This window comes from Haliotis rufescens, unplaced genomic scaffold (assembly GCF_023055435.1).
Source record: "Haliotis rufescens isolate VD_foot unplaced genomic scaffold, xgHalRufe1.0.p SCAF_5, whole genome shotgun sequence".
In the NCBI taxonomy this organism is placed as follows: Eukaryota; Metazoa; Mollusca; class Gastropoda; order Lepetellida; family Haliotidae; genus Haliotis; species Haliotis rufescens.
In genome coordinates, this window is record NW_025964223.1 from 11,313,696 (window position 1) to 11,325,781 (window position 12,086).

The 12,086-nt window shown below is 39.1% G+C and overlaps 1 protein-coding gene across 8 annotated transcripts in view; it reads left to right on the forward strand.

The window, feature by feature from the left end:
* Positions 1-12,086, forward strand: part of LOC124111021 (dystrophin-like) — a 480,101-nt gene that overhangs the window by 445,263 nt on the left and 22,752 nt on the right. For all 8 annotated transcript variants that reach the window (XM_048383638.1, XM_048383637.1, XM_046470561.2 and 5 more), the window contains 4 exons: positions 508-665; positions 1,216-1,382; positions 2,358-2,469; positions 4,214-4,350. In XM_048383638.1, coding sequence (XP_048239595.1) covers positions 508-665; positions 1,216-1,382; positions 2,358-2,469; positions 4,214-4,350 — 574 coding nt within the window. The remainder of the gene's footprint in view (positions 1-507; positions 666-1,215; positions 1,383-2,357; positions 2,470-4,213; positions 4,351-12,086) is intronic.

The window sequence follows — 12,086 nt, forward strand, 5'->3', positions numbered from 1 at the left end:
GGTGTCCTCCATCGTAGTACTGCTGGGAGATTGCTGAGATCAGCGGAAAACCCAACTCACTCACTCAATGTGTGAACCTATATCTGGTGTCCTCCATCGTAGTACTGCTGGGAGGTTGCTGAGATCAGCGGAAAACCCAACTCACTCACTCACTCAATGTGTGAACCTATATCTGGTGTCCTCCATCTTGATACTGCTGGGAGATTGCTGAGATCAGCGGAAAACCCAACTCACTCACTCACTCAATGTGTGAACCTATATCTGGTGTCCCCCATCTTGATACTGCTGGGAGATTGCTGAGATCAGCGGGAAAACCCAACTCACTCACTCACAATGGTCTGGAAAATACTCTTCCTACCTGGTCTGTTTTGTCAAATCAGTCAATTTGAACCTTTGTGGTCTTGAATTTCACTCTTCTTTTTTCAATTCATTTTTTATTCATTCATTTATTGATTTGCTTTTGTATCGTGGAATTACAATTATTATGTGTGTTTTATTTCTTTGCAGTCATTTTCCGCCTGATAGCGGACACAAACGGGTTTACGGATCAGCGGAAGTTGGGACTGCTCGTCCATGATTGTATTCAGATTCCTCGTCAGCTGGGGGAGGTCGCAGCGTTTGGAGGCAGCAACATCGAGCCCAGTGTACGAAGCTGTTTTGCTAAGGTAAGTCTGTGAGGTATCTGCAGGTGAACAATATCCTGCGTCATGTAGGTCAGGATCAGAGTGTTTACCTGTAGACAGATGTGTTTCTCATCGGTTTACATTAGGACAGTATGTGCTGATGTGTCAATCCAGCTGATGATCAACTAACATCAGAGTTTTACTATAAGCGTACAGGGAACATGAGGCTATAACTACTGTTGAGTTTAAATATCAGCCATAGTGGTTTCCTCTTGGGCAGGATTCAGCAAGTGCTGATATAGAAACTGTTTAAGTTCGGGTCATAATTTCTGATCAAAATGGTGAGAGAATATGCCTGTGAAGGACTTCACAATAAGCACAAAATATAATCAAGGGGGGACAACTTTTGCTTAATGTAAAATTGTCTCCCCTTATTCAAAAGGAATCATGGAACTTAAGTCATGATTTGTTTCAGTGACAATACAATTGAAATTAGGCAGGATAACGTGTTAGCAGTTCAGTAACACCCAACATTACATAAATTACCTCTTGTTAGGTCAACTGATGTTCCAACCTGTGTGGCTTTTTTCAGGCAAATGGGCGGCCTGAGATTCAAGCTTCTCACTTCCTCGACTGGTCCAAGATGGAGCCCCAGTCATTGGTGTGGCTGCCGGTCATGCACAGACTTGCAGCAGCTGAGACAGCCAAACATCAGGCCAAGTGCAATATTTGTAAAGAATTCCCTATAGTGGGGTTCAGGTGAGACACTTTCTTGTGGCGTACTGTTCTCTTATTGATGAAGGGGCAGTCGGGTAGCCCAGTGGTTAAAGCGTTCGCTAGTCACGCCGAAGACCTGGGTTCGATTCCCGACATGGGTACAATGTATGAAGCCCATTTCTGGTATCCCCCGCCATGATATTGCTGGAATATTGCTAAAAGCGGCGTAAAACCATACTCACTTACTCACTTATTGATACCTGCTGGTTCTCAGTGTGTAATTTAAGCCAGTTTGTGGCCCAAAAAAAACAGAGTAAAGATAGCAATTTGAATAAACAAGAAGTGACACAAATGTCATTTTTGGACAGTATCGTGTACAACTTTCGGCCAAGTAAATGCAACTTGTGCCATAATGTTCCTTTAAGTTTTTATGAATATATATATATATTACTTTTTTTATTTGTAGTTGTTGTTTTGTTTTTGTTTTTGTTTTTGGGGTCACTTAATAATGTAATAAATAAAAATTGAAAGAGGCGATTTGTTTTAGCAAATAATAGTCAATTAATTGTTATGTTATATGGAATGAGTGAGTGAGCGAGTTGGATTTATGCCGCTTTTAGCAATATTGCAGAAATATCACTGTGGGGGACACCAGAAATGGGCTTCACACATTGTACCCATGTGGTTAATTAGGCCTTCAACGTGACGTGCAAACGCTTTAAACACTACCCCAGCTTTTTATCCCCCCGGCATATCATTTTACGAATTTTTATTTTTTAAAATTTTTATGGAAAGAAGTTGGACATAGACTCCATTGGGGATGGGGTTCTTTTCTGGGTCAGAATTCGAAAACCATTCAGTATATTTGATCGAAACTTGAAAGATGTATCAGTCACATGCTGAAGTGGTGCCTTTTGCTATTTTGTAATTTTTATCATTTTTATTTTTGCTGTTTAGGATTGTTTCAAAATTTTATCTTGTGATTTAAGTTCAAATGTTTTTTTTGTTTTTTTTCAGGTATCGTTGTTTGCGGTGCTTTAACTTTGATGTCTGCCAAAACTGTTTCTTCTCTGGGAGGAAACATAAAAGTCATAAGCTGACACACCCTATGCAAGAATACTGTACTGCTGTGAGTATGGATAACCATTTATCATTACGTTGATCATGATCATGGATTTACATAGACCTGCCCAGAGGCCGATATTCAGCGCCAAGTCTACAGTAAATATTTACAATTTGGAATTTAAAAAAAATTCCACTACTTGTTACCTATACTGGACAACAAAGTTCATAAATATTTTTTTGGATATTTTCATGAAATTGTGTGTCTAAACTACAAAAAAATATCCTCAAATATATTTTGTGATCCCTTTTTTCTTCTTTTTAGTTTTGATCCCTAGAAACTTAGTGTCGTAAGAGTCAACTAAAGTGGATCACATCGTTCAACTCTTTGATGTGACTGATTCTTTGTCTTCATGCTCATACTATCAGTCACTGGTTTGCCTCAATATGACTGCTAGAGACGGCCATGATACAGATGGAATATTGCTGACTTTCACAAACTACACCCACTCTCTCTTGCTCACTTACTCACTCACTTCTACCATGTGAAGATCCAGGTTACAATTGGCCTTCAGCAACCCTTGCTGTCATAAGAGGCGACTAACAGGATCAGATGGTCAGGCTCACTAATGTCATTGTATCCCAAATGCATACATCACTGCTCATGATGTCAGTCACTGGATTGTCTGGTCCAGAATGATAATTTACAGACATCGGTCATATTGCTGGAATACTGCAAAGTGCGGCATTAAACAACAAACAAACAAAACTCTCTTTCTTTGGCCTAATCATTGACTCGGTAAAGTGAGTGAGTGAGGTTTTACTCCGCTTTTGACAATATTCCAGCAACATTACATGGGTGGGAGGGGGGACATCTGAAATGGGCTTCACACATTGTAGGCATGTAGGGAATCAAACCCGGCTCTTCAGCGTTATGAGCAATGACCCATTTAAGAATGTCAATAAAGTGAGTGAGTTGGGTTTAACGCCGAATTTAACATTATTCCAGTTGTATCATGGCGTGTCAGCTTAATGTGGGAGGAAAGCCCGAAGTGATGCAGGCCTCAGACGTTTACCACTTTGGTGAAACCCATGAGCACGGGTATGGTGCTGACAAACCTAGAAACATAATCAGGGCAAACCGGGATTCAAACCCACAATCATAGGTTTCTGTCGTGACCAAGGGACGCAACTCTGCACAGCGAATTTGCGGCGCCTTAAATGACTAGGCCACCCGTGCCCCCGTATCAACAAAGAGGCATGAGAGATGTAAATTAACTTAGGGTTCCGCCGTGAGCAGGTGTTAAAACCAGTAATAGCTTTGCAGAATATTCATTAGGATCTTGAAGTTATGGATGTCTTCCTGAAGAACATAAACAGCCTTTGAATTTGTTTTCAGACTTCTATACTAAGAACATAAATCACTATTTTTAAAATACAGTGGATGCGGAAAAAGATCAAATTTTAAGTGTTTACATAAATTGAAGGCTGCCTTTGAATGTTCATCAAAGAAACCATGAAAATCCATTATATTACTTTCACAATCTTTTCTCATGTGAAACATGTTATTTCGAATAACAATTTGCCATTTCGCTGTGATGTAATTTATTTGTTTGTAATGAGGGATGAGTAATATGTATTTCAACTTAAAAGGACTCAATAAAAAATAACAGAATTTGATTGGTTAGAATTCTGCTCTTGCTTCCACGATATTTGTCAATTAATCTGACATTTATTTTTCCTTATTTTTTTTCAAACCTGAATGATACATTGACAGTACTGTTGTATGTTGTAACGTTAAATTGTTTCAGACAACCTCAGGAGAAGATATGAGAGATTTCACCAAAGTTTTCAAGAACAAATTCAAGTCAAAACGTTATTTCAAGAAACATCCTCGCCTCGGTTACCTCCCTGTTCAAACTGTCTTGGAAGGGGACAACTTAGAAAGGTAGGTCCAGAAATATCTGCTACATTTTGGATTCTCCTTCCATTATAGATAAAACTAATTGTCTCTCACAGTTGGATGCAGATTACCATATTCTCGCTGTTAAACAGGATGTTTCTGTCTGCAAATTTAAGTTTGATAATCTGGTTAAGAGGAGGCTATAGGTGGATGCAGATTTGTCTGATTGTCTCTCACAGTTGGATGCAGATTACCATATTCTCGCTGTTAAACAGGATGTTTCTTGTCTGCAAATTTAAGTTTGATAATCTGGTTAAGAGGAGGCTATAGGTCAGGGTATGAAATTCCCAAAGATTTCAGCCAGACCACAGGACTGGCTAGCTGAAATACTTGCCAGCCCTGACCAAAACCTGCCTGCCCACTATAATCATATGTTTCTCAGGATAATTTAATTAAAACTTTAAATCGAATTCATTGAACATGAAGTTATGCAAGAAAAGAAATAGCAAACACTTTTTGGGTCAGATTTGTATATAATATCCTAGAATACATCATGTAAATATCCTTATTCCTAAATAGGGCCTAAATTTTAGGTTGTCTAAAAGCTAACGGGGTTTCTTTTTGGTTACATTTTATCATTCATCTTTACATGTGAATTAATGCTTATCATTGGGAAATATTTAGAATATTTTCACATATGAAATATAACCCGACCGTCGGGCATGGGGATTTGAAAATCAGGCAGCCCGAGTTGAAATCAACCCGTCTCGGACGGTCGGGCAGGCAGGTATTTCGAACGCTGTAAAGGTGGATGCAGATTTGCCTGATTGTCTCTCACAGTTGGATGCAGATTACCATATTGTCGCTGTTAAACAGGATGTTTCTTGTCTGCAAATTTAAGTTTCTGGTTTAAGAAGATGTAATTGATGTAAATTTAAAACTTGGGCAAGTTAAAATCTAATATTTCAAAGACTTTGAAAAACAGAAAACACATTTAGGTTTGAGAATATAGGAAGGGACTGTAGGCACAGGAAAATTTGAGGCATGAGAAAGTTTAAAGCGATCTTAGCGCTAAGGGACTATAGGCTCAGGGAAATTTGAGGCATGAAAAAGTATAAAGTGATCTTAGCTCTATTGGATTATAGGCTTAGGGAAATTTGAGGCATGAGAAAGTTTAAAGCAACCTTTGCACTAAGATGATCGTAACTCCCTTACTTAACATACTTACTGGAAGTTGTCAGTGTCGCATTAACAAGACTATAGCCCATCACAGACACAAGACTGTGAGCTTATGGTTCATACACACACACCAGGTTTAGATGCTATTTGACTGACAACCGATTCTTGTTGTGCAAACAGAGCTTGTCACTTCTGAATGTCTGGCTCTTCACGAAATATATATCTGGCTGAACTGTATCTAACTATCCTTTCATATTTTCCTCCTGATAATGTCAGTATTAATAGTCTATTTGTATGGTGCTTTCCGTAGCTGGATGTCATGCTCATAGTACAGGGAATTATTCCCCTGGCCAATGGATCAGTGTAAACTCCATTTCATTCTCAACTCCCTGAGGAGTATGCAACCCAAGCTGCCTGTGAGGGGCTGGAATGTTAGCCATCATCATCTCATCACTGCCTATTCACTGCTGGGAGAACAGAGGCATATTTTGAACAAAGTCACTTGCCCAAGCAAGGAGACACCACATATGCTTTAGGGGGGCACGGGTGGCCCAGTCGTCTAAGGTGCCGTGATTCGCTGTGCAGAGTTGCGTCCCTTGGGCACGCCAGAAACCTATGATTGTGGGTTTGAACCCCGGTTCGCCCCGATTATGTTTCTAGGTTTGTCAGCACCATACCCGTGCTCCTATGTGCTGTTCACAGGACCGGGTGCCTCCATGTTATTTATGACGACAGTATGCTTACCGACAGGGGCAGTCATCTTCCCGAGGAAAGGGAGTTAACTGACTGTAAAGGACCAATTTAAGCCCATGCCGAACTAGGCTGGATCTGGAAATAGGCCCAATCGTGGTGCCACCAGAGGCTATTACAAATTATGTCCCATCTATGTCCCTCCTATTGACCAATCAGATCCCATCTCTCATATCACTTGCATTTGCTTCAAACAAAATGTTGATCCACAGTCAAGACTATCTGATCGATAATCAACATCTATATTGTTAAAAAATGGGTCTTACTTCGCAAAGTGCATCAAATCACGTTAGCACCTGGATTAAAAATAAGAAGAGATTTGGAAATATCTGTTGACGCTAAGTTGGTGGTACACATGCTTTGCAAAACTGCAACCAACCGAAATTTGCAACCAGCAAAAATGTAACTCCATAATTCCAGCTTAGTTCGGCAAGGGTGGAAACTGGACTTCTACAGTCAGTTAACTCCCTGTCTCAGGAAGATGAGCGGCAGTGGGGTAGCCTAGTGTTTAAAGCATTCGCTTGTCACACTGAAGACCCGGGTTTGATTCCCCAAATGGGTTCAATGTGTGAAGCCGATTTTGCTAGAATATTACCAAAAGCGGCGCACGGCCATACTCACTACCGCATTTACTCACAATGTCTGTGTGTGTACGTTTCACACAGGACGCAAAAAACCCACCTGGATCTAGACTGGAAGTTGACAGTAGACATGGGAACATGCAATCCCTCTTGCAAAACTATCCACAAAACAACAACTGGAAAATAGCTGTCAGGTTTAACAGGTTGTACACTCTCTTACCATTGGGGGCGGTTGGGTAGCCTAGTGGTTAAAGCGTTCGCTCGACATGCCGAAGACCCGGCTCGATTCCCGACATGGGTACAATGTGTGAAGCCCATTTCTGGTGTCCCCCGCCGTGATATTGCTGGAATATTGCTAAAAGCGGCGTAAAACCATACTCACTCACTCACTCTTACTATTGACCTGATAGTTTGGCTTGAATACCTACTTGATACATCTAGAGGTAGTAGAATTGTAGAGCTGAGAACCATGTATGGATTGAATTAGCACGGATGACAAGTCTGATCATATGCAATTGGCTCATCCCTAAAGACGTTAAAAGATGGTACTTGTTGTTTCCTTGTCTGGCTCTCGGCATTAAAGGGATAAAACAAAAATTTAAGGACTTGTCAGCTCAAAGTCTGATAAGGGTATCCATGTTGAACTGTGGTATGGTATCCTAGTGGGCTAGCACAATGTAACCATCATATGTCCGGACTTGTACAAGTGTGCACACATGCACGCATGCACGCACGCACACGCACACACGTCGCTATACAAGTGCAGTAATCCCATGAGAGCGAAGTTAAACCCCATTTCACCTCACCTGAAACACAGACCTCAAACAACTTGCATGGTGATCCATTTCTTAACAGATTCATCTTTCAAAACAAAAACTTTTGGGTCATTATTTTTATATTGTCATTGTTATGAAAAATGAAGCAGTTCAGTTGATATTGTTTGAGAAAGGTTTCATTGACTTTGTACCTCCATACATGTCATGCTGTTACATGTATTGCAGAATTACCCTTATCAGATAAACATATTGGAAACTAGTCAAAACATCTTCAGTCTCCCCTTTAGAGTTGGGTATTATTCAATGACATTTCCCCAAAATGAAGGATTGAATTATAACCAGGAAAGACCGCCTCCATGGTCTAGTGGTAGAGCGTCCGCCTGGAGAGCGGAAGGTCCGGGGTTTGATCCCCGACTGCGTCATACCAAAAAACGTTAAAAGATGGTACTTGTTGTTACCCTGTCTGGCGCTCAGCATTAAGGGGCTAAAACAAGGACTGGTCAGCTCGGAGTCAGTATACTGTGTCTGAGTGGCCGGTATTCATGTTAAACTGCGGCATGGTATCTCAATGAGCTAGCACTATAAATCGGCATCAGTCCGGACTAGTACAAGCAGCCACACAATCACACACGTACATGCAAGTCACTATATAAGTGCAATAATCTTGGACGCGACGTTAAACCCAATTTCACCTCACCTATAACCAGGAAACCTAATACACAAAGGTCGTGACATGTCGGTTAGCACGCTAATATCATAAGATGCTTTTCTGTGCTGGCAATGTAATTAGAGAATTTAGATCCTGGTTACAGTGTCAAATTTCATTTGAAGTATTTTTGTCAGTTGAGAATCTTTTTTAGCCTTGCTGCATAAGTCCTCTTTGAAACTTTGTGAAATGTTGACAAGTTCCATTACTGTCATTCAAGAAGCCCCTGCAAAGCGAAGTGGCATCCCAATGACCTAGTTGTTTTAAAGGCTCATTTTCAATATACGTAAATAGATTATATTCCTCTGTAACTTGCCTCATTCTTTTCAAACAACAAATTAGCTATATTTATGGAAGCGGAATATATCTCTACGGATCATCTGCCAGTCTCACCTAACCATGTTTGGAGGTTCGTGTGTACTTTAAGTGACAGTTGAGTGATGGAGAATTGTAATTGCATCTTGGACACAGACACATTTCTCCTAAGTGAATCTGTTGTTGAGCCATATTCACATGGAATTAGTTTGTTTTTTGGAAATACACATGTAATTGAATTACAAATGGTCACATTCACATCATGTGACAAACTTTGATAGATTGTCGGAAATTTATGTCATGCCATTCAAGACTTCATTCCCAGAATTCCAGGACTGAGATAAAGTCGACTTTGATTTAATTTTGTTATCTCTGTAAAATTCAACAATAATAATTTACAAAGTTATTTCAACTTCCAGAATTCATCTTCTTCAAATTCAAAGTAACTTTTTTGTCAGAATTAAGGGTTATAAATGCGATTGAAATTATTATTTAAAAACATATTCCTTGAGGTAGTTGTCACCAATATAGCATCCTTATTCAGCAGAAAATATAAGGCATTTTTTTTGGTTAAGATATTGATTTTCCAATAGATTTCCTATCTTAGGATGTAATTTGACAGATAAAATCTATTTCAGCAGTGAGATACCACAAATACTCTGGCACGAAACAGGGAAACAATTTTTGTATTGTTGTTTATCATAAAGTTCCTCACACGGTTGCTATTAAACTTGATAAACTAGGATATTAAACCTATTTCACAGATAAATTTGTTCACCTATTATCGGGATGCTCATTACAGTTGACGGACGTTTCTGACACATGCCAGTTAAATTGGTGCTTTGAAATAGATGAGGTTTCCTAACCACTGCTTATCATGATGTCTTTCAATGATAGGTGACAGATAACAGGCGACGTTCATCTTTATTATCTTGTTGGAAGCATTTTCAAGTTAGGTTTTCTAGATTTAAATTTCATAAAGTAAAAAAAAAAATTAGGTGCAAATGATGTTATTAAAAAGTGTCAAAAATTAAAAAAGTATGTATTATGTTGTGCCGAGGATTAAAAATCATGGATTTCTTAAAAATATTACCCAAGGTCATGGAGTGCCCGAGTGTATTGTTATCATGAATAGTTTAACGCCAACTTCAAACAACCAGCTACACCTGTGTCGGCATGAAACAGGTGATTGCATGTACAGGTCCCTCGCGGATGTATGATGACAGTGGAATAGTTCGTGTCGACTGGGTGTTTAATCTGTGTGGCAGAAATTGTTCATGGCAAATAATACTCGGTTCGAACAATAGCGTGACATCACCAGAATTATTTTTGTCAAAAGAAAGATGTGTGCTTTGAATGCTGAGTTTCCAGGTAACAGGCAGGGATGAAATTTTCTGCGGTTCTGCGGAATTCCGCAGATTCCGTTGCATCAAGGGTAATTTCTGTGATTGATACTATTACAATACACACATAAATAGTCCCCCAGACACCTGGCAAAATTTAAGCGTTTTTTTTTTAAAAAACAGTCACATTCCTTAATTGGAGTGTGTAGGGACAACTGATAGCTGGGAGCCATTACTTTCATTTGCTTAAAACACCCCAATGCACATGATCACTCTAGGGGCAGGAAAAAAACATAATTAGATCAGTCTGGTAATAAAAGGAAACCCATCTGGAATTGTGTGTTCATTAATTTACTTGAACATGTCCTGATGGTCCAAGGTGTGTCAGCATCCTGCACATTAACATACAGTTGACTTGTGGATTGAAACTTTTAAATACTTTCGATGAGACTATCAGTGCGAATAGCAATAAACCAGAAGTTGTTATCCATAAAGTAGGTTTTACTTACTTACTCACCAACTGCTAGAATGCCAATCAAACAAACGGTTTCAAAGAGATGTTCCGGTACAGATGTCTTAAGTACCTTAATCAACAAGTACTTGATAAGGGTACTAGCATCTGTACCGAATAAAGAAGTAAAACCCTGTAGACAGCTCTATCTTCATTGATACTACGGCTTCTAAGATGCCACTTAAAGATCCCATATATATAGACATACTCTGGGTCTCACCAAAGTGGTAAGTCTGCCTCTCTGAGATGGCGCCGGAGTGATGGAGCTCTCTGTTGTTTCCCCGATAAGTCAAGGAGAATGGGAAGAGTTGACAACAACGTGTTTATTAGACTTTTGAAGGGGCATATAAAATTCACATATAAATATCGTCATTGTTTTTGTTGCCTGGAGGGATTTGTCATTTAATCTTTTTAGAGCTTCTGGGGACTTAAAATATATTCTGGAAGCCTTGAACATAGAAAGACAATAGCAGCAATTTTTAATGTTATATAGACAACAAATTTAAATGTTAAGATTTTTGTTCATGTTTGCTACTGAAAATCACCCCAGTGAAGCCAACATGCGGAAAGACAATAGTGGTTATTTATTTTTTAGTTCAGAATGCTTATGGATATATAATCAGGAATATAAACCACAATTTTGTAACATTCAAAGCTCATGAGGTTGTCGACTGAGTCTATCAGCCTCCATGAAAGCCCTGCCAATTCCCTTTTGTGGGTGTATATTTGACATGAGCACTAGCCACACATGCTGAGTTCACTCTAACCAGGTTGGTGAGAGCGACGTGTTGACTATCCAGCTATGTCAGCCACAACGTACAACTCAACGCAGGAATGATTCGATGCACGCTGCCATCCGTGCAAGATAACTGGTTTTGAATTCAAGTGAAGGTCACTTCATTCTCGGACTGTTTACTTGGATATGTGTGTTGGAGGACACTGAAGTCAACATGGAGATTATATATTATGATATGTATGTATAGTTTATATGTGACTAGTATTTCTAGATATGTGAATACTTTTACAGTATGAATTATATAATGGAAATAGTCTTGTTGAATGATTGGAATTTGATAGCATCAACATATTTTACATTTCCGTGTATTATTTGTATGATTAAATGATCTTACAAAATATTTCATACAATGATTTGCATTTTAACCATAACTTCATTTAGCTACCATTGATTCAACTAAACTAACTTTTGTGTGTATTGAGTAAATGCAACTGGGGTATGCCATTATCAGAAGTGCTTTGTTAATCACAGCTAAATGGTTTTATGGTATTATCCAGTTATAAAGTAATCTGATTCATTTATTTCATCATTTATGTCCCAGGGTAGCTTTGCAAATCACATTAATTGATAACGAAATAATTGTTTGAAGTGTATGGGTATTTTTACATGCACAGCAGCTCCCATCAGACTCTGCATCATGGAACTGTGTTGTTAGCATTATTAAGTTATGCCAGTTAGTTTGTTAGTCATGAATTGTACCTGTACATTGTGTTCACTTATTGATCGCTGCCAGATTCAGCCTCGTAAATATCGGAATCTATTTCACATGGATATTCAGCTGGAATTAAGGCTATCGTTTCAAACATTCTGATATCCTGATAAAA